Genomic DNA, 24,291 nt, shown 5'->3' on the forward strand with positions numbered 1-24,291 from the left:
TGGTAATTTTCTTATCTGCGTTGTAGGACTTGCATATAAGGAAGACATTCATGTATCATTGTCAAAATAATTTGAGATGTTGGGGGGGTGCAAAGAAAATGAGAACCAATTTAGGTTTATTTCTTATCAGCAGAAAAGTTTTATTCTTTTAAGGACAAACAATTAAACCACATCCAAGGCCTTAACTTACAGACACAAACCAAAGTCGCCATTGAAAGCATGAGATATTAGGAACAAGAACACACAAGTGGAGGGCGCTTCGCCTCTGAAAGCGCATGCCGACTTGCGCTGGAGACAGCAGAGCTCCGCTAGAGCCGGGCGTGTTGGAGGGAGGGCGTGTCTGCAGAAACCGAGGAGGCGGCGGGATTCACAGGTACGGAAGCACTGAAGACTGCTTGGTGCAGGGATGTATCTTCACGCGGAAGGGAGGAGGGCATAGAGCAGGGCCCTCCCGCAGGTCACTAGGCCAGCCTTGCAGAGGGCCCCCGCAGAGAAGCGCACTTCTCCCTGCTCGCGCTCGGTGAATTCTCTGCAGACCCTTGGCGGCGTCCTGGAAAGGGGGCAGTCATGGATACCCCAGCAGAAACAGCTTCGGAAATGGAAATTTCAGAAAGTAAGGGCCCATTCATGCTAAGGTTTACCCAGGACACCTCGAGATCCCTAGCTAACCTTGAAGCCAGGGTTTAAGGCCAAGAGGAAAACCAAACGAAACAAAACAAAACCCCCAAAACCCCCAGAAGGCTGGGTACACACCACTGGTTTGACAGAAGCTCCACCCTTTACCACTTCCACTAAGTAGCTCTGGGCTTCCCTAGCTTCGTTGGGCACAAAAACTGATCCCTTGGTCTGGGTGTTGAAGCTCAGTGGCAGAGTGCTAGCTAGTATGTGTAAGGCACTGGTTCAACCTCAGGCATCCACATAAAAATAACGAAATAAAGATACTGTGTTCACCTACAATTAAAAAAAATTTTAAAACCCCCTGATCTCTTTTTTAAGGCATATAAAAGAAATAGTTCTCCTAACTCAAAACTCCTGGAAAAGAGACAAATTTCCTCCAAGTAACATTTTATAAAACAGCCTTAAAGTTTACCTGGTGGGTAATTCCAGGCAGAGAGGTGATTAATTCCTTAAGAGCTATCTGGTGCTGTGAAACACGTTCCTATTTCTAATTACAAAGACTGGTAACAGAAAAATTGATCCCAATGTATTTCAAACTGTAGGGCCTATCAATAATTCTGTTTCATTTGTAAAAGGGTTCAGTTGAAAGCGCGTGCCAATAAACCATATAGAAATATTAAGAAGAATCCTCCATGACAGAATAAAATGTATTTCAGTTCCTTTTAAAAATCACTAAATGAAGAACGAGTTTAGTAACCCGTAAAAAAAAAAAAAAAAAAAAAAAAAAAAAAAAAAAAAAAAAAAGCATAAATTACAATGGAGTTTTAAGATGAGCTACATTTAAAACGAACAGCGCTGGGGGGTAGTGGTGCACGCCTGTAATCCCAGCAACTTGGGAGACTAGGCAGAATTTTGCGAATTCAAGGCCAGCCTCAGTAAATTCGCAAGCCTGAGCAATTTAGTGAGACCCTGTCTCAAAATTTTAAAAAAAAGGGCAAAAGGGCTGGCTGGAGTTGTGGTTCCGTGATTAAACATCCCTGGTTCAATCTCTAGTACAAAAACACAAACAAAAAGGGATTTGTTTAGATTCACATCTAATGTTATCATTTAGGTAACATTCTCTTATCAGGATTTTTAATATATATTCATTTCCAGACCTTCATTTTCCAAACTGATTTTCTATAGGACAATGTTGATCTCAATGTTAAGGGTGCACCTTTAAAGAGAATAAGCACTCCTCTACATAGACAACTTTGTCTCCTACTCAACGAGTAGTGACCCAATTCATTCAAGTTTATGATACATGGGGTTTTATTCATTTTGGTGGGGGCGGGGGGGGTGGTACTAGGAATTGAAGCCAGGAGTGTTCTACCTCTGAGCTACATCTCCCAGTCCTTTTGGTTAATTTTATTTTTGAGACAGGGTCTTGCTAAATTGCCTAGGCTGGACTTGAACTTGTGATTCTCCTGCCTCAGCCTCCTCAGGAGCTGGAATTACAGGCATGCACCACTGTCAGCTTAGTTCATATATTTTCTCACCAGTTAACAATTAATGTAGCATGCAGTTTACATGACCTAAAATACCTTTTTATATATAGGACGAGCCTTTAACAAGATGCTGGTTTATAGTCATTTAATATTAAATGAGATTTCAATTACAGTATTTTTTATTTATTTCACCAAGGTTTACCCTTCCTAAAACTCGTGTTAAGGGTTGTCCCACATGGGACATTTTCATGGTATTAGTGTAAAGTTAGAGATGAACTGATATGAACCTTAAAAGTCCTATTAGAAGTACGAGTCCTTCCCCTTGTGTTACAGATCAGAAATTCTGCCTCTGTTCTCATTCACATCCAAGTCTGACTCTCCATGAAAATCCCATCTGGTTTCTCTAAATCTATTTCTCTTTCCACATTACTATTCCCATATACCGCTCATATATTAAGAATTGGCTTTAACTATCTCAGGGATACATGTATGATAAAAGTGACCCTTCCTCCTAGAGTGGCATAATTTGGTCCATTAGCACCTTTGAAGTTATCACTGAAGTTAATACACTGACCTTGGGCATTACTTCATTTCTCTGCCCCGCCTTCCTCATCTGCGAAATGCGGATAAGAAGTCCTACCTCATCACATCATTAAAGAGACTTGACAAATACATAAACCACTTAGGATAGCAGTTAGCCCAGAAGTCAGCGAACTTCAGCTATCGGCCAATCCGGGTTGCTATTAGTTTTGCAAACAAAGTTTTGGTGGAACACAGCCTCACATATTCATTTAGATACTGTCTATGGACTCCTTGGGAATTATTGCAGCAGAATTGAATACTTGCTACAGAGCCAAGATTCAACATTTGCATTCCCCACGCAAAGCCTAAAATATTTTTGATTTAGCTCATTACAGAAATTTTGCTGATCCCCCCTGTGTGCACATACCAAGTGCTCAAAAAAAATTAGTGATTATTACTACTAGAATAAAGTAGTTATACCTTAACAGTATTATATATTTTATCATAATTAAGCAATTTTCCTTTATAACAGCAAACTGATTCCATTCTAGCAACTCAAGTTTTCTGTTGAAAATGCCTGGAAACTGCCTACTAGTTCAAGGTTTCTATAGTCACTTCTACCAGAATGATTACACAGGGATCCTGGATCTTGATTTTATCAGACATCTTTTTAATCTGCTTCTCTCCTTCTGTAACAGTGGAATACATGGGAATAAAAACACTGAATTTACCTAACCAGAATCCATAGCACTCTAACTACAGGAGCAACCAGACTCCAGCAGTCTTAGAGGTTAGGGAAGGCACAAGGTGCTTTTACTTGAGTCTTTAGCAATCATGTAACCTGGCAGGAGGACAATGGTCACCCTAATCCCACAAGGGAGCACAGCACACCGAACAGATTAATTAGGGTTTCTCTGAAGGATCCTGTTTAAAACACCTGCAACAAAATGAAATAGGTGCAGGTACCGAGATGATCTTTAAGCCCTGAAGACTGCTATTAACCCAGGCAACTGATGCTGGCAGAACGGAAAGTATGTCAGTACTTCAGACAACTAGGAGAGCCGGCCCTAAGAGGCACTCCAAAGATTACCTGCAGCAGGGAGCCCTCAGAGCTGGTTCCATGGTTCACTGGAAAAGGCATTCGCCCATCTAGAACGAGAAGCCCGGCACGTCAGTTTTCCGGCAAAAGCACCTACCCAGCCCAGAGGAAGTTCTGAATTCTTCCAAATACCACTGCCACTCCCACAAAGGGAAGCTTGGTTAGGAAATGAGAGGCTGCAGCTCCCAGGCATCCACCTCAGGCAATTCTAATCTACAATTAACCCACCAAATCCCATTTTTAATTCTTCAAATACTGCAACAAGATTGACACAGGTGCACTAAAATAGGTTTGAAATCATAATCCAGAGTCTATGTATCCTTCATATATACTTCCATACATACTTTTCCAAATACTATAATCATTCATCTTATTTTCCTCAAAAAAAAAAAAAAGAAATCTCAAGACATTTATTTCAAAAGTTACCATATGTGGTCTATTCCACATCTGGGATGATGGGTTAACCTATTAACAGGGAACACAAACCCAATCCCACTACCCCTAGTAGAGGGGACTGTGTTCCCATCTCTTGGGAAGGACCAGAGATGCAATCCCTGAGGTCCAGGGAAAAGGGAGCCAAGAAGAGCACTTTGAGATTTGTCTTTCAATGACTGCTGACTGCCTCCAAGTCTCCTTTGCCCTTTTTAATCCATAAGCAGTGTCTCCACGTGAGACAATACATCTGCAAATCTTTCTCCATTAATAAAAAGGGGATACGTCTAGGAAGATGGAAATTCCTTTTTGTTGGCATAAACCAGCTAATACAAATGACTCCAACATATTCAAGTTATTTTTACATGAACAACGTCACATTTAGGTATTAATCCTCTACTAAATGTTTTCCTTGTTTGAAAACGATAATATTCGGGGTTGCCATCAGGGAGGAGTTGGACTGGTGCCGACCTAACCTGTCCTCCTCACTGGTTTGTGACTGAAGCCATCCACTGGGTATGCCAGCTGCCAAGAAGGGGGCTTGGGTTTGATAAAGGGTTAAGTGCCCCCATGAAATCATCTTTGTCTGGCTTCATAAACAATGATATACACATGCCATAAAGTCATACATCAATACTCTGAGAAATTAAGTCTGAAAGAATACATGAAACTATACTGACTTCCCCAAAATGGAGTGACACGTACCAAGTTCATAGAGGTGGCCATCCACGTTGTTAAAGAGAATAAAATGAAAATTCACTTTGTCATCTACCTGAAGAGAGTCAAGAAATTTGTTTTGACAATGAGTACAAGATGAACTTGTTAAAAAGAAATTCTCTCACAATTCAAGTAGAACATATTGAACCAGCTTGTTGACATATTTTTAAACTATGAAGCTGGTACTTATGTTATTTCCTACATACAAGGCCCTATTCTAAGTCAGTTAAGGTAGAAACACTGGATTGGTAAGACAGCTCTGAGGGTGCTACTATCACATGCTTTTTATTGAGAAGGAAATTCAGGCTTAGGGAGAGTAAATATCTCACCCAAAGTCAAATCTAAAATGGCAGAGCAAACCATGATCAGAAGATACTGGCATCCAAAAAAATCAGCAGTTGACTTGGATGTTCTGTTCCCATTACAGCATCTTTAAACCTTCTAGAACTAGTCAGTCTTGTTGGTATACCTTACTCTCCCCAGCAGCCTGTGAGAAGTATTTGAAATGCTCAAGTACTAGGAGAGGTGTTACCCTGCAAGATTCATTTAGATCTAAACATAATATCATACTACTATCATATGAAGTGTGCAAGACAATTTCAACTGCCAATTAGATTCCCAAAGAGCTATTTTTGTGAACAGATCCAGTCAAAGCATTATTTGGGTAGAATTTTCTGCCAGAATTGGTCTTGGGTGGATAACAATGGTCATTTACTATATTCCAGAAAGAGATTCCTGCAAATATTCCAGTGGAAACACAGACAGCACCTGGGCAACCTGGCTCGGATTTGTATTTGCATTTACCCGACATTGGCCTTCCTGTGCCACGGCATCATGGGCTGCCTGTATGGCCTGCAGAAGAGAGAGAAGAATTATCACCCAACTCCCCAGAATTATTTAAACGCAACGCTTCAGGAAGTTCTCTTTGTACCTCATTCTTTTCAAAGCATTTTGCTCGGTCTTCAGGGGACATCTTCTCCGTTTCAGAAAGAAACTGTTTCAGGACTGATCCATCCTCTTTAAAAAAGAAAATACATGCATTAGTATAGAAAAAAATAATGCATATGAGTGTACATTCATGGCCAACTAAGCCTTTACACAGCCAGTCACATACAAATGACCTGAATCATCATTTTTTTCTGGCTCTAGGGAATGAACCCAAAAGAACTCTTACCACTGAGCTACACCCTCGGCCCTTTTATCTTCTGAGATAGGGTCTCACTACATTGCTGAGACTGGCTTCAAACTTGCATCTTCCTGCCTGAGTAGCTGGGATTCCAGGCAAGTGCCGTCACACCCAGTACCAGCTGAGTCTTTAATATGGTCTCCAATGATGCGGATGAGCTGTCCCTTTTTCTCCAGTCTCTTTTCCTAACCACTCGCTACTCCTGCATTCAAGCCAGAAAGGCCTCTCCATTCTCCAGGGTGCCAAGTCCTTGCCTCTCATCTGTGCCTCCCCAACTTCTTTCCCCTCCTACCTTATACTCACTGTTCAAACCTCTTATTGCCTTGTGATAGTACTTCTTCATTTGGAACGTGCACTTATGAGATTTCAATGCCACAAACGGGCTACCTTGTCTACTGCTGTATCTGTACATATAACATATGATACTCCATAACAGCACCATCTAATAATTGCCAAACCAAAGATTTTTATTTTATGGTAGAAAATGCAATAATTCAATTATCCAGACAGACATTAACATAAAGATCTTAAATACAGGGCTGGAAATATAGCTCAGCGGTGGAGTGCTCTCTAGCATGTGAGGCCCCAGGTTCCATCCCCAGCCCAGCACACACAAATGATCTTTTTTTCCTTTAAAAAAAAAAAAAGTTTTTTAGTTATAGATAAATAAAATAAAGGTATGGTATCTATTTGTTTTTATGTGGTGCTGAGGATGGAACCCAGGGCCTCACATGCGCCAGGCAAGCGCTCTACCACTGAGCTACAACCCCAGTCCACAAATGATCTTAAATAGAAACGTGGAAGACTCCACACAGCCTGGCTTAGCGACAACCGACTAGCCAACTCTTTGTGTAAGAACTGGATTACTGGGGCTAGGGTTGTAGCTCAGTGGTAGGGCACTCGCCTAGCACATGTGAGGTACTGGGTTCCATCCTCAGCATCATATAAAAACAAATAAGTAAATAAAGGTATTTAAACCAAGAATTGGGTTACTGCTCAGTGTGGTTAAGCCTAGGAGACACTGATCACATAGCTATAACAAGAGCAACTTATATTTCAAAAGGTCTAACTTTCAGATCTAAATTTAACTATTTGTTAAATGGCAGCCATATCAAAATCTGGAGAAGCCAGGGTATATGTAGTACAGTGGTGAAGCACTTGCCTACCATGTGCAAGACCCTGGTACTGGAGGTTGAAGTACTGCAAAAAAAAAAAAAAAAAAAAAAAAAAAAAAAAAAAAAAAAAAAAAAACAAACAAACAAAAAAAAACCTTGCATCTCCATGAGAAGGACTGAGACAAATTGACTCCTGACTTCAGCATTACATGGTTACAAAAATCACATTTCTGAGTTCAGGAACATAGGACTCTAAATATAGGGAGATTTTATAGACTAAAAGGATCAAGCTATAACTTTTCAATAAAGCTTAATCAAGTCAACTTTTGAAAAGGCAACTTCCAGAAGCTCTGGATACTTATGGTCAGTAAAGTCATCTTAATTTCAGAATTATACCAAAAGTAGAGTCTTGGCCACATTTCCTTTATTAAAAATGAATTTTAAGCCTGACACGGTGGCACATGCCTGTAACCGCAGCTTCTAAGGACGCTGAGGTAGGATGATTCCAAATTTGAGGGCAGTCTGGGCAACTCAGATCCTGTCTCAAAATAAAAAATGAAATGGGATGGAGATGTAGCTCAGAGGTAGAGATCCCCTGGGTTTAATATCCAGTACCAAAATAATAACTATTATAATATATGTATGTATGTTGCAGTACTGGGGCCCAAGCCCAGGGCCTTGTGCATTCTAGACAAGTGCTCTACCACTGAGTGACACCCCCACTCCAAACAAAAAAATACATTTTTAAGTTATGTTGCCCAGACTGGCCTCAAAATCCTGGGATCAAACCCTTCTGCCTCAGTCTCTAACCTGGGAAGCACCTCCACCCAACTCTATTTGAACTGCAACAAAATAGCGTGAACTATTAGTTGAGGTCATTCAGGTCCTAGCTGCTCCTGGCCATTGTCTAAGTTGAGTCAACAAACTACTATCACCTATTTTTGTAAATGAAGTTTTGGGACCCAGCCCTGTTCACCGATTTACATCTAATCTATGGCTGCTTTTGAGCTACAAAGACAGACCATGTGGTCATCAAAACCTAAAAGATTTATTCTCCTTTTAAGAAAACCTGCTGACCCTTGGCCTAAACACACATAATGTCCATGTTATTTTAACTTTTTTTTTCTGTTCATTGAACCTCTGAGAAACTTCAGGGCTCAGACTCATTTTTCTCTATCCTCCGTAGCATTCACTGGAGGTGGCTAAAGCCCTTGACCTGACTTTGCTCACACCTGCACCCCCAGGTTTTTACCTGCTGCTCCGCTTCCCTGAGGAACCTCCACACATCTGTGTCCACCACTCTGAGCTGTTTTGGTTCTCCTGTTGCTACGAACCATTCAAACATGAACCATTCAAGACAGGTCCTAACTGTTGATATTTTTCTGGTTTAGCATCATCTAATTCTCCAGAATTGTTGAGAATGTAGTAGGAAGTACACGTGAGAATCACTACACAGATCAACCCTCAGCATTTTCCCCTTCGCCTCAGACCCATGAAAATGCCAACACAGACAGACCATCACCTCAGGTGGAGATAACCCAATCACACTTCCTGGAAAACGAGCTTCTTCCCCTCAAAAGAACAGTAAGAATCCACTTTAACTAGCAGCCCTGACTAAACAGGTTTTGAGACAATTTTAAGACCATAATTTTGTTGCATCAACCCTGGAGTTTTGGGGAATGAAGTGGCACAGTTAACTGCCTTCTGAACTCCATGTGTTGAGTTTAAATAGAGGGCGAGCAGGCCACACATACCAAATTCCAGCTTGTCCTGATTATTGGCCACTGCGTGTATCAGTCCAATTGTACCACAGGAGTTCCCGATGGTCTGCTTCATGAAGTACACTTTAGGACTAACTTCTTGCCCCTTCAGTTCTTCAATCTGTTTTTTCCTGAAGTTCTCATGCTGTGAATGGGAAGCAATTTTTTACATCTTAAAATGAAAATGCAAAGCAGATGGCAGCACAGCGAGTTCTGTCACCTAAATGGAAACACAAGTGGGATGTGTGAGCAGGAGCCTTGGTTCTAGATGCTGGCCACGCCCAGATGGTGGCCTGACTGCCTCCCATCCACACCGGCCAGTGGGGCTCCTGGAGGTTCTCAGACTCCACCCTGATGCTGCAGTGCGGTCCCCATCTTGGATACTGCCCAAGGCTCTGTCTAGACACCACTGCAACCTTTTAGCTTAGATGGAGGGTGCCATGAAGTCAGAACACAGATCCATTCATTATTTTCTTCTTTTAACACTATTTCACACAGACATCCTAATCAAGCTTTGATCAATTTAATGCCCAACAATAACACCAGCTGGTTTACATTTCACTATTCTTTAACATTCTACTTCTATTCTGTCCAAGTAGATGTTTTCAAACAAAATCAAAACCAAACTTAACTGTTGAAAGGAACAAGTGAAAGAAATGACCTATTTCCTTGCCTGTTTTTGGGAAAGACAACTTACTGGTCCTGGTGTGTTGAGCTGTGATTTTACAAAACCTTGTCAACATAGAAGAAGAAGATGTGACAGCAGTTTGTCCCTGCCAGTTATAGAGTTTAATCTGAGGACAGATTATCTGGAGCATGGAGTCTGGTAAATGAATGGGATTTCCTTAAAGCATTTGCTAGCTGCTTGCACAGTAATTCAAAGAGACTCTTTAGATCTTTCCCTAATGAGTTTTTTTTTTTTTTTTTGGGGGGGGGGAGGCAACAGGATAGCCTAATGAGTTTTAAAGACCTTAAAAGTTACAACTTCTGTTAGCAGCTGGATACTAATGCTACGAAACACTAATTTCCCACAACAAGCAAAATTCAGACAGAACACAAGAAACATTTCCAACTCTAGAAGTCTTCTATTACTGTACATAGAAATGAAGTCTGAACTTGACCCCAAATAGAAGTTTTTGCTTCCTAGCTACCAGATCCTTGAATGGTTAGTCACACACTGTTAAAAGATTTTCACTTTCTAGACCCATTAGATAAAATTTCAAAAATAGGACAGCAGCATCCATTATTTCATAATATTCCCTTAGTTAAAAGTAGAAGCTGTCTAATTTAACATCAGCTTGTTCACAGACTCAACCCATAAGCCTCACTTTTCATTAAATTTGCTTCAGTGTTTTGCCCAGTAGGAATTCTGTGCAGAAGGGCTAGCTTTTCAAACTAGAATGCTGCCTAAAAGGATCAGGTGCAGCCAGCAAAAGGAGACCTGGGAGCTTTAGAGAGCAAGCATGCCACACCACCGCCTCCCAGAGGCCTTGCCAGCGCTGCTCAAAACCCCGAGTCATCATGGTTCCTTCATCGGAATAAACTCAGTGAGACACTCAATGCGAGCCTGAGATTACTTTGCATTTGGTCAAGGAAGCTAATTTGACCTGCAAAGATTTGAAATTTTAACCAAGTAAAGGCTTTGGTTAGAAAAACATGTCAGAGGGATAATCCTTACAGTCAGAGTAATTTTTTTTTTTTTAAACAATATTTAGCCCACGTACTAGGAGGAAGGTCTGGAACTTCCACATAGTTTTGTTTAGACCAAGGATGCGTCTAGTATACCTAGCCTGATAACGGTGCTTAAGTTAACTTCACTGTTTGAAATGGTGCCCCAACTTTTACCAAATGCAACCATTTTCAAATCAGCAGTCACATGACAGCAACGGGAACTAAACAATATACTAATTACCAGGGCTCCCCACAATGCAAAACAACAAATATCCCAGCTATGATTTTTTTGATCTGATGCTCAATCTTTGAGGTACACATATCCTCACTAGACTGTAGGAGGAAAACCATTTTAAGAAAATTGTTTCCAAGATAATACAAATAACCATCTATTACATTTAACTACAAGGTCAGAGACAAGAGGGTAAGGAAAGTGAAAAGGGGGTCCCAGCAAAGGAACCACACACAAATTATTCCCCCTCAGAAAGCACACTCAAGAGCAGTACATGTTATGGGGTGTGAAGAACCCCCTAAGGCCACTTTAAGAAACTCTGGCAATGGAGGTGAATTAAAGAACCTTTTGTGTCCTTGGGATTTAGACAGGCCCAAGCCATATTAGCTCTAGGTGGGAGCCTGAGAAGCAAATAATGAGCTGACAGGTTACAACTCTTAAAGGGAAATAACCAGCAGACCCCCAAATAGAAGGCAGAAAAGCCTAAATTCGACTCGTGCGTAGGATTTCCCTAGATAACTGGGCCCCTTCTCGTCCCAATTTAAGTCAACTCTCAATGGATGAGCGAAGAGGCACTACTACAAGAGGCGCCCCAGTAAGTAGATACCATGGAAAGTGCAGGCACCTCCTTGGTGGGGGGGAGGGGGGGCTTTTGAGATGCGACCTTTATTCCCTACAAAAGGGTGCCAGTTAGACAGGTCTGGAGGCCAGGCCAGGTGGGGAGCCCTCAACGCCTAGCCGGGGCTTGGAAGCACCGTGCACCATTCGGGACCCGCCCATCCCCCAGCCCACTCCCTACCTGGGCGGTGAGAGGAAACAGCAGCAGCAGCGCACAGGCAGGTGCTGGCACCGAGCCTAGAGCGTCGTCCTCCAACCCCAGCACGTCGGCGAAACGCCACTGGCCGGCGACCCCCAGCCGGGCCAGCACCTGCAGAGAGGTGATTAAGCGGGCGGGCGCGCGGGGAGACAGGTCACCGGCACCTGCCAGGGGGCGGGGCCAGCACGCGCGCCCTCCCGCCCACACCCGAGTCTGGGAGGAGGCCCCGCCCCGCCCCACCCATCGCCAGTGCAATGACACAGCACAAAGCGCAGCCCACACGTGGCTCGGGCGAAGCCCGGGTACCCGAGTCTGCGCGGCCGCGCCACGCCCTCAAGAGCTCTTCCCAGCACTTGCTCCCGTCTGGGCGCATCCTCCTCCATCTCCCCCAGACTGGTTTCGCAGAGTCACCCCCCAAATTCAGGGGCAGAGAGAGCGCCCAGGATGCCTCAGCCCGGCCGCCTCTGGAGCGTGCAGAGCGCGGCTCGGTGGGCGCCTTCGTCTCCACGCTCCCGGGGGAGGGGGACAGAGGAAGCGAGAGGCACCACTCACTTTGTTCAGCATCTAAAAGGCAAATGCAAAGGAAAAAAAAAAAAAAAGTCAGCGATACCGTTCCCTTGCCACCGCCGACCCTAAACCCTCCGCTCCCCAGGCAACGGTGCACGCTGCGCTCACCTCGGGGTTAATCTCCATGGGTTTGAGCTGCATCTTCGCGAACAGCAGAAGAACCCACAACCCAGGGAAGAAAAACAGCGAGCGGAGCCGCCCAGGCTGCCGCTATAAAGCGCCGGCCTGACGCACTGTGGATGCCTGCGCAGGGGGAGCAGGGGCAAAACCAAGCGAGGGGGAAACGTCCAGTTGCAGGCACAGGGGCACGTACCCCCCCATGCGCAGCGCAGAGTGGTACAGTCGGGCCCCCAAACCTTGCAGTCTCACTCGCCAGTGAGATAATCTAGTGGTTGTGAAGATGGATTTTGTTGGTGGGTCTTCCTTGAGTGTATGGAGCAGTCCTTTTGATGGAGTCTTTAATTTTTGGCGAAATTTCTGCAAACCCATCTTCTCTACCATGCCCATCCCTCAAAAGCTCGGGGTCTCTGAAGCATTGAGAAAAAGCACAAATTCAACAGGTATATATTTAATATGAATATAAATTTATGTCCCCAGATCTCGCAGGAGTTTGCATTTAACCTCAGACAGTCCATCCTCCATGTTAAATCTTACCAGTACCGAGGTTCGTTTTAAATTGATTGCCTAGAATTGGAAAAAAAAAAAAAAAAAAGGTATATAACAGATATTGCATTAGTAATGCTGATGTAATGTGACTCCCAGGGAAGAATTGGTTGATCATGGGGAAGCGGTAGAAACCCCAGGGATGTGGCGGAAATATAAGACACAGAGAAGGCAGGCAGTTGGAGTCTTTAAGTAGCAGAGCCAAGGAAAAGATAGGTATGATTTTGAGACGAGAACTGTTCACTCGTAGAAGAATAGGAGGCTTTGGAAAATAAAATTCTGAGTTCACAATACTCCCAATGAAGAAGAAAGGGAATGCAACTAAAGAAATCACTGTTCTCCGGTGATCTCAGGTGGGGTGCTTTTTTTTATTTTTTTCCTTTTTAACCAGCACATTCAGAAGATGGTGAGAAGAATGATATGTTGAAGAAGGAATAAAAAGAGGGATCCAAGTCAGTAAGAATTTTGCCAGTAAAGCTAAATGGCAAAATGAAGTGGGGCTTGCAGAAATACTGAAGAAACAGGAAGATTCAAGATTCTTTTTTTTTTTTTTTTTTTTTTTTTAATGCTCAGAACGAAATAATGATGATGGTGAAAGAATAGGCCTACTGCTTATGAGGTCCAAGGTTACCATGACAAGGAAGGGAGGGAATCTGCATTTTTAAGTTATTTCCTCTTTAAGTTATTTCATATAAAGTGGGTCCTTTATATGTGTCATCTCATTTAATGCTGAGAGGATCCAATGAGGATACTCTGTTAGTGCAGTTTTACAAACCAGAATCCCAAGAGTTAAAGAAGTCCGATTTGCTTAAGGTCACAATTGAGTAGTAAAGCCAGGAAATACATCCTGGTAGATTGAGCTCTCAGAAACCATTCTCCATCCAAGATGCCACAACGTTCAACCTCTGTTTTCCTCCCTTTTTAGCATCAGAAATATGACTTTCACACACAATGAGAGAAGAAAATATCAGCAAGAAGTTACTGAGTGAATTTCATACTATGTAAATCATACCTCAATAAAATGTTAAAAGAAGACACAAGGCAGGTGAATAGGTAGTGCAAGAACACCTGGTTACTTTGAATGAGTTTTTTGTCTTTTCACACAGACAAATTACATGCCCCATTCATTCATTCATTTAACAAATATTGATTGAGCATCTATTATGTGCTGGGCACTGAACTTAGAATTGGAGATATAAGTGTGAACACAGCTACTAAATACAGAAACTTCTCTCAAGCAGCTTTTATCAATAATGAGTCTGTATGAAATGGAGCTGAAATCAGAAGTGCTTTACTTAGTGGAGGGGTTCAGAAAGGCTTCCTGAAGGAAGTGACATTTAAGATAAGGGCTGATGGAGAGACTGAAGTTAGCAGTTGCTAATTATTGCAGTAAGAGCAGTCATGAAATCACTATCAGAAATCTTTGTCAAAGGCATTCATTTATTCACTCAATAAATGTCCATATTGAGGGCCTACTATGTGCTGGAAAACATTAGAGCAGTGAATCAAACAACTTGCTGTTTACAAGGAATTGCCAGAGACTGGACAGAATCAAATTTTATCCTAATCTTGAAGAAAAAAAAAAAAAAAAGGGTGGTGAGAGAATATGTGATGTTGCAGCTACAGGCCAGGAGAGTTTAGGTCAGTCGTTAGACAAGTTCTGGGACTCGTGATTTGTGACTCAGAAAAAATAGGATGTGTGCATGTAGAAAAGTCATGCCGGCTGCCTTTTACCTTCTTTTCTTTTGGGATTACTAGCTGAGTTGACAAGCAGACACTGTCTTTATTGTTTTCCTCATGCTTCCGGGGTTGGTGTTGGTTGGTAATGCAGTGAAGGTCATTTTATAGCTTATTGATTCTTCTTGGGGGAAAAAAAAATGACATTTTGTTGAATGGAATTATCATAACCTGTAGCCACCCAACAAGATTAATATTTTAAACCTATCCTGTGTCATTTTATGAGAGCAGAGAGAGAGAGAGAGTATATGCATGCAAGGGAGAATTAGCAATCTAAATGTCAGAATTGTGAGGTTTAGAAAAATGAGTTAAAAATAAAATGACGAAATTTAATAAAGATCTTGGTGATGGTTGCACACCTTTGTGAATATGCTGAAATACTTTAAATGGGTTAATGTATCTCAATAAAGCTGTTAAAATTTAATAGGGATATGTGTAAAGCTGTGTCAATTATAATACAGTTGATCTTTATGTTAACTTTTTTCCTGATTCTATGGTTTCAAAAGTGTGTAATATGGAAAAATATCAAGTAAAAGCAAATCACACCATTTTTTTACTATAATTATTTAAAATTACACAAAGATCAGAAGTAAAAAAAATTTGAAAAATCTATTAAACATGTACTAATGAGGTTTAATACATGGCTTGTGAGTAATACATAAAGAAAAGATTCAAATACTTTGGTGGGGTCATATTGTAATGTAAAGCTAATTCAGTCTTCTTTTCTACCAGCCGTGAGATATTCAATTTAATTTTAATCACAGTGGTTTCCTGGAGTAGTGCCTTGAGAAGGTTTCTGAGCCCCCATGAAGGAGAAAAAAAAAAAAAAATGCTGTGATTGATTAGTGATGTCTGCCACGAGTATGAGAAAGGAAAATGGAAAGAATAATCAGATATGTGCTATCTTTTGGCTATTCTCACATAATAGGCATGATTTAATCATGGAAGGAAACTCCCCCCACTGAATTTATCAGAGTATAACTGGATTGTGAGGACAGTGTTAGGCATATAATAAACACTCAATACTTTTCAGCTGAAAATTCTAACGACTACACTTCAAAAGAGACCCTGAGAGCTTCCAGAGAGGGAAAGCCAAAATAGTGAACAAGAATGGTGAATGAAATTGGGAATAAATAATGTGAAGAAGAAAAAGCTTTTGTTTTTGTTTGCAGAGGGAAATGATGTGATCCCTATGCTCAAAAATTCAAAGGTGGTGGTGGGGGGTAATCTTTATGATTGCTTAAGAGCACCGGGCAAACAGAAGTCAAAGGAAAAATCTTTGTTTGTAGAAGAAAGCACTTAATGGCAGCAGTTCAACTCTGTGAATTCTCTGTATCAGCGAGCATGCTTTTAGCCCTTACTGAGTGCTTATGTAAGTGGTTCAGTTCTATTAACTTTTTTTTTTTAATTTTTTTCTTATTAACACTTTTAATCATCATAACAACATAGAAAGTTATATTCCCTTTTAGAAATGAAGGTCAGATAATTAGTTACCTCAATCTTGAGAACTAAAATTTGACCACGGGTAGTCTGCACTATTGATCACTATGTTATATCATACTCCATCTGCAAAGGGCAAAATTCCCAAATGAGAATGGCTTACAGGGACATTTATGGTCTTACCTAACTGAATAATTGGAAATGGTTGGTGTTTCTATAGTTGTTTCCATGGCTCAATAATCTTATCTAGGGTTTAGAGTCTTTATGACTTTCCGGTCCACTATCTTCATGGTGTTGAAGGATCATCCATAATGGTTACGAGGTCAACAGAAGTTCCAAGAACCACATTTTCTTCCTCTCCCTCTCTCTCTCCCTCCTTCCCTTCTTCCCCCCTTTCTTGTGTGATGGGCAAGTTTCTCCACAAGTCCTACCCTCCTGAAAATTCTTTTCCGGTACCATAGACCTGAATTTAAGTACGTGACCAAAAGAGAGGCTGAGAAGGCAAATATGTTTTCAGACTCCAAGGAGTGAGATGAGCTCTGCCAGCAAGGAACGAGGGAAAAATTATGTAATAGGCAGCTACCAGTGTCTGTCACACCACGCCTGGGACTTTTCGCTGACTTGAATATCTGGTAAGAATGTGATAGATAGAACTGCTGGAGAGGAAGGGGCCAGGAGTTTGAAAGATATAACTTTCAAGATCCCGTTTTACTTTCATATTCTGCAATTTTCCTCAGCAAGAAATTTATTTTCACTGATATGAAGCTACCCCCAGAGTACTGAGGTGGACATGGTTCATTGCATCTTCAAAGGAAAAAGAAGTAGACACAGTTTGGTGTGGTGGCGAACACCATGGACTTATTTTCGAGGACCTTGATTCCAGTCCTGACTGGCACTAAAGAATGGTGTGACCTGAGGGTCCTAGTGTCCTTGTTTAGAATCCTAAGCACTTTAGGTGAAGAAACATCAAAATCAATAGATGAATAAGTTGTCTTCTGAAGTAAAGACATCATTTCTGATTCATCAGCAATATAATTTTTTTTTATCATAGTCTTATTTTTCTAGCAATGATGAACATTGGTTTGGACCCCACAGAACCTTCCTTCTACAGATGATTCTGATAAGTAATAGACACTCTTGCTAAGCAGCTGAGCATGCCTAAGGCTGTAATTTAAGGCTGAGAGATGAATTTTATGCTATCAAACATATGATGGGGGTTCCATTTAAAACTATTATTTTCTCAGATAATTTGTAACACTTTTTCACATTTTATTGAGATACAATTCAATTTGTGAATCGACATAAAACTGACAAACGTGTATAATTCAGTGCTTCTAGTAGAGTAACTTTTTTATATTTTATTTGTTCCTTTTAGATATACATGACTGTAGAGTGTATTTTGACATATTTATACAAGCATAGAGTCTATCTTATTCTAGTTAGGTCCCCAGTCTTGTAGTTGTACATGATGTAGAGATTCACAGTAGAGTATTCATATGTGAACAAAGGAAAGTTTTGTCAGATTCCTTCCACTGTCTTTCCTATTCCTAACCTTCTCCCTTCTCTTCATTTCCCTTTGTCTAATCCACTGAACTTCTATTCTTCCCCTCCCCACAAGAGTAACAAATTTGTATGATCATCACCATGATCACTACTAGAACATTTCCATTACTCCATAAAGTTAGTTCCCACTTGCCCTTTTATCTTCTCTTCCTCACTGCCAACTGGTGATATCCTCTAGTTGCTTATTCTGGACACTTCGTATATGTGAGATCATGCAATATGTAGTCTTTCATGTCAAGCTTCTTTTTACTTAGCATATTTCTGAAGTTCATTCATATGTTAGCACCACAGGAACCAGTTCTTTTATTGCTGAAGAGTATTCCATCATACAGATGTGTCATGTTTTGTTAAACGTTCATTTGTCAATGAATAGTTGGGTTGCTTCCAGTTTGGGGTTACCATGAAGAACACTACTATGAACATTCGTGAAAATCTGAGTTTCACCAAGTCTTTGCCACACCTAAGATTGTCAGTCTTTTTAACTGGAGTCTTTGCAGTGGGTATGTGGTAGCATGTCTTATTATTTCATTTGGATTCCCTCATGACTTGGAATGTTGAGCATCTTTTCATAGCATTTATTAATGACTCAAACATTTTCATTGGTGAATGTCTATTCAAATCTTTTGCTCACTTTTATTTAATGAGCTTTTAAGAAAAACTTTACATCATAAAGGTTCTTTATGTATTCTGGATACTCGATCCTTGTCATACATATGACTTCCAAATGTTTTCTTCTGATTCGAGATTAATTTCCTATATAGTGTTTTTTTTGAACAGCAAAATTTAATTTTGATGAAATCCAGTATACCAGGTTTTCCTTCTATGTTTCATTTACTGAATCTTTGCCTAATCAAAGATTAAGAAGACTTTCTCCTATGTGCTCTGTAAGAAGTTTCAGTGTTTTGACTTGTACAATTAGGCCTATGATTTTTTTTTTTTTTTTTTTTTTTTTTTTGGTACCAGGGATTGAACTCAGGGGCACTCCACCCCTGAGCCACATCCCCAGCCCTATTTTGTATTTTATTTAGAGACAGTGTCTCGCTGAGTTGCTTAGCACCTCACTTTTTACTGAGGTTGGCTTCGAACTAGCGGTCCTCCTGGCTCAGCCGCCCCAGCGCCTGGCTCCTATGCTGCATTTTGAGTTTTTTGTGTGCATAGTGTGAAGTAGGTGTTTAAATTCATTTTTTAACATGTGTATATGCAATTGTCAGCATCATTTAAAAAAATATTGTACTTCACACACTTGGTAATAATCTTGGCAATTTTGTTAAAAATCTTTTGACTAGAGCTGGGAATGTAGCTCAATATGGCTCAGTGGTAGAGGACTTGCTTAGTATGCATAAGGTTCTGGAATCAGTCTCCAGTACCTCAAAAGGAAGGAAGGAGGGAGGAAAGGAAGACATCTTTTGACTTAAATGGAGTGATTTATTTCTGAACTTTTAATTCTTTTCATCTGTCTCGATTACTATATTTCTTGTTTGTTGTGACATTATAGGAGATATTGAAATCAGGTAATATAAGTTCACCAACTTCATTTTTGTTTTTATTTTTATTTTTATTTATTTTTTATTTTCATGTGGTGCTGAGGATGGGACCCAGTGCCACACATGCTAGGCAGGAACTCCACCACTGAGCTACAACCCCACCCCTCATTTTTATTTTTAAAAAGTGTTTTGGTTATTCTGGGTCTTTCACATTTCCATTTAAGTTTTAGGATCAACTTTTAAATTTCTACCAAAAAGAATCTTTTTGGGATTTTAATAGGGATTGGATGCGTATACTAATTTGGGAGAATTACCATTTCAATCATATCAAGTCTCCCTGGCCATGAACATGGAATGTCTTCCACTTATTTATATCTTTCTTTCACTTGTATTTTTAATTTAATTTAATTTTTTAAATTATTTATTTATTTTTAAATTTTTTACAGACTGTATTTTGATTCATTTGTACACAAATGGGGTACATCTTTTCCTTTCTGTGGTTGTGCACGATGTAGGTTCATACCATTTGTGTAATTATACATGTACATAGGGTAATGATGTCTGTCTCTTTCCATAATTTTTCATACCCTTCCCCATCTCATTTCCTTCTACATAATCTAAAGTTCCTCCATTTTTCTCTCACTTCCCACCCCCATTATATATCATCCTCCACTTATCAGGGAAAACATTCAGCCTTCAGTTTTTTGGGATTGGCTTATATCACTTAGCATGATATTCTCCAATTCCATCCACTTATCTGCAAATGCCATACTATTATTCTTCTTTATGGCTGAATAATATTCCATTTTGTATATATACCAGAGTTTCTTTATCCATTCATCTGTTGAAGGGCATCTAGGTTGGTTCCGCATCTAGCTATTGTGAATTGAGCTGCTGTAAACATTGATGTGCTGCATTACTGTAGTATGCTAATTTTAAGTCCTTTGTGTATAAACCGAGGAGTGGGATAACTGGGTCAAAGGTGGGTCCATTCCAAGTTTTCTGAGGATTCTCCATATTGCTTTCCAGAGTGGCTGCACCAATTTGCAACTCCACCAGCAAAGCAAAAGTGTGCCTTTTTCCCCACATTCATGCCGACATCTATTATTGTTTGTGCTCTTGATAATAGCCATTCTAATTGGAGTACGATGAAATCTTAGAGTTGTTTTAATTTGAATTTCTCCAATTACTAGAGATGTTGAACACTTTTTCATATATTTAATAATCACCTGTATGTATTCTTACATAAAGTGTCCAGTTCTTTGGCCCATTTATTGATTGGATTCTTTGTATTTTTGGTGTAAAGTTTTACAAGTTCTTTATAAATTTTGGAAATAAGTGCTCTTTCTGAAGTGCATGTGGAAAATTTATTTATTTTTTAAATGAAAATGTAAGAACTGTTAATATGTACCAGGTACCATGTGATGTTTTGATACATGTATTCAATGTACAAGGTTCAAATCTGGGCAAAAATACCTACTCAAAACATTTATAATTTCTTTTTGGTAAAAACCATTTCTTTAGCTGGGTGTGGTGGCACATGGCTATAACCCTAGCAACTAAGAGGCTGAGGCAGGAGGATCACAAGTTCAAGGCCAGCCTCAGCAACTTGGTGAGCCTAAGCAACTTAGTAAGAACTGTCTCAAAATAAAAAATAAAAAGAGCTGGAATGTTGCTCAGTGACAAAGTGCTGTTGGGCTCGATCACCAGTACCCAACACATACACACACACACATCCCATATTTATCTAGCTTAAAAAAAAAAAAAATATATATATATATATTACATTTATCATTATCTATAGTCACTCTCCCATGCAATAGTGCACCTGAACTTATTTCTGCTAATTGTAACTATCTACTGACCAACCTTTCACCACCACTTCCTCCTCCTTCCTCTCCTCAGCCTCTGTTAACCACTATTCTGCTCTCAACTCCTATGAAGTCAGATTTTTTAGATTCCATGTATGATTGAGATCATATGGTACTTGTCTTTCTTTCTGCACCTGGCTTATTTCACTTAACATAATGTCTTCTGGTTCTATCCATGTGTTGCAAATGCAGGATTTCTTCTTTTTCTTTTAATGACTGGCATTTATGAACTACATTTATCTTATCATCAATTGATAGACACTTAAGTGGTTTCCATGTCTTCGCTATTAAGAATAAACAGAGGCCAGATGCCTGTAGTCACAGCTACTCAGGGGTCTGAGGCAAGAGGATCGCAATTTCAAGGCCAACCTATTAAACTGAGTGTTATGGTTTAGACGTGGTGTCCCCAAAAAACTCACGTGGGAGAAAATGCAAGAAAGTTTGGAGGAGAAATGATTGGGTTATAGCTTTAACCTAATCAGTGGATTGATCTCTGATGAGTGGTAACTGGAGGCAGGTGGAGTGTGGCTGGAGGAGGTGGATCACTGGGGACGTGGCTCTGAGGTTTATATGTTGCATCTGGAGAGTGGAGTATTTCTGTTTCCTGATGATGTGAGCTGCTTCCCTCTGCCACACTCCTCCACCATGATGTTCTGCCGTACCTCAAGCCCCGAGGAATGGATCTGGCCTTCCATGTACTAAGACCTCTGAAATCGTGAGCCCTCAAACTTTTTCTCCCCTAAAATTACTCTGATCGGGTCCTTTAGTTATAGCAGTGAGAAAGCTAATACACTGAGTGAGACCCTTTCTCAAACTAAAAAGATAAAAAGGCCTGGGAATGTAGCTTGGTGGTAGAGCATCCCTGGGATCAGCCTTCTGTACCAGGAAAAAGAAAAAATAGAAATAAACATGGGAGTGCAAATGTCTTTTTGACCTACTAATTTCATTTCCTTTGAATATATACCCAGTAGTGAGATCGCTGGATCACATGGCAGTTCTATTTTTAATTTTTTGAGGAATCTCCATATTGTTTCCATAGTGGGTATCCCAATTTATATTTGCACCAACAGTATGTAACGGTTATCTTTTCTCCACATCCTGGACAGCCATTGTCCCCTTTTGTCCTTCTGATCATAGCCATTCTAACTGAAGTGAGATCTTACTGTGATTTTGAATTGCATTTCCCTGATGATTAGGGGTGTTGAACATCTTTTCAAATATCTGTTAGGCATATATGTGTCTTCTTTTGAGAAATAGCTATTTAAGTCTATTTTCCATGTCTATGTCAGTTTTATTTATTTGTTATTAAGTTCTTATATATTCTAGACATAATCCTTACTGGGTATGTTGTTGGCAAATATTTTCTCCCATTCTGTAGGACATCTCTTCATGCTGTTGATTGTTTCCTTTGCTGTGTAGAAACTTTCTTGTTTAATGTAATCCCATTTTTCTGTTTTTTTTTTTTTCCTGTGCTTTTGGAGTCTAGCCAAAAGATCCTTGCACATTCCAATGTCCTGAAACATTTCCTTGAAGTTTTTTTTTAGTAGTTTCATAGTTTTAGTTCTTACATCTAAGTCTTTAAATGATTTGGAGTTGATTTTTTGTATGGTGAGGGATAGGGATCTAATTTCATTCTTCTTTGTGTGGCTATTCAATTTTCTCTGTACCATTTGCTCAAGAGGTTGACTTCCCCCAATGTGCTCTTGTACCTGTGTCAGTCAGCTTTCTGTTATAGTAACAAATGCCTGAGATAAGTCAACTTTAAAAGAGGAAAACTATTTTGGCTCACAGTGAAGGTTTCAGTCCATGACCAATTGGCCTGTTGCTTTGGGCCTACGGCAGCATCGTAGACCATGGTGGGAGTAAATGGCAAAGGAGAACCATTCATCTCATGGCCAGGTATGAAAGGGCCAAAGTCCCAATACTCTCTTCAAGAGCATGCCCCCAATGACTGGAAAATCTCTTCATCAGGCCCCACCTCTTAAAGGTTCCACCACCTCCCAATAGCATCACAGACTGGGAACCAAGCTTTTAACAATGGAACTTTGAGGGATGTTATAATTTGGGTATGAAATATTCCCCATAAGCTCCTATTAATGCAGGAATATTCAGAAGGGAGATGATTGGATTATGAGAGCCATAACCTAATCAGTCCATCCTAGTTCAAATGGATTAACTGGGTGGTAACTGTAGGTAAGTGGGGCATGGCTAGAGGAGGTGGGTTACTAGGGCTGTTCCCTGGATGAGTACATTTTCCCCATGGCCCCTTTGCCCCTCCCCCGCCTCCCCTTCCTCATTTCCCCTTCGTGACCTGCCATGAATTGAGCAGCTTTCCTCCTCTGAACCTCTGCCATGATGTGCTTACCTCATCTTGGGCCTAGAACAATGGGGATAGCCATCTGTGGACTGAGACCTCTGAACTTGTGAGCCCCAAATAAACTTCGCCTCCTCTAGGTTGTTCTTGTTGGCTATTTTGGTCACAGAGATACAAAAACTGACTAAAACAGGGGCACTTATCCCAACCATGGCAGTACTGTCAAAGATCAGTTGGCTATAAATTCATGAGGTTACTTCTACATTCTCTATTCTGTTGGATTGGGTCTATAAATCTACTTTTTGGTGTGTGTGTGTGTGTGTGTGTGTGTGTGTGTGTGTGTGTTAAGCAATACCATGCTGTTTTGATTACTATAGCTTTGCAGTATGTTTGGAAATCAGGTAGTGTAATGCCTCCCAATTTGTTCCTTTTGTTCAAAATTGCTTCAACTATTCAGGACTTATGGTTCCATATGACCTTTAGGATTTTTTTCCTAGTTCTGCGAACTGGTATTAAGTCTGTAGATGACTCTAAGTTGTGAGAACATTTTAACAATATTGATTATTCTAATTCATGAACATGGTATGTTTTTCCATTTCTTTGTGCCCTCCTCAATTACTTTCATCAGTGTCACAATATACAGCATATATTTTCCATTATCTTTTACCACTTTGGTTAATTTTTTTTATTCCTAGGTATTTTTTGTAGTTATCATAAGTGGTGTTACTTTTTTAAATTACTTTTTCAGATAATTCACTATCAGTGTATAGCAGTGCAACTGATTTTTGGATGTTGATTTTTGTGTCCTGTACCTTTGCTGAATTGATTTATAGGTCTAATGGTTTTGTTCTGAATTCATTGGGATTGTCTATATATAGCATCATGTTATTAGCAAATAGTGGTAATTTAAATTCCTCCTTTCCAACTTGGATGCCCTTTATTTTTTTCTATTGCCTAATTGCTTTGGCTTGAACTTCTAGCACTATTTAAATAAAA

The 24,291-nt window shown here is 40.2% G+C and overlaps 1 protein-coding gene across 1 annotated transcript; it reads right to left on the bottom strand.

Annotated features, from left to right (window-relative positions):
- Positions 1–293: 293 nt before the first annotated feature.
- Positions 294–12,470, bottom strand: LOC306669055 (ubiquitin carboxyl-terminal hydrolase isozyme L1-like). The gene is given in 10 exon segments (XM_079152882.1): positions 294–537; positions 539–550; positions 3,718–3,776; positions 4,864–4,930; positions 5,680–5,727; positions 5,807–5,892; positions 8,931–9,081; positions 11,639–11,767; positions 12,209–12,220; positions 12,332–12,470. Coding segments are annotated over 10 exon segments (720 nt in total). The 5' UTR covers positions 12,365–12,470; the 3' UTR covers positions 294–414.
- Between the last annotated feature and the right edge of the window lie 11,821 nt (positions 12,471–24,291).

Source organism: Sciurus vulgaris (assembly GCF_902686455.1).
Source record: "Sciurus vulgaris genome assembly, chromosome: 9".
Taxonomy (NCBI): domain Eukaryota; kingdom Metazoa; phylum Chordata; class Mammalia; order Rodentia; family Sciuridae; genus Sciurus; species Sciurus vulgaris.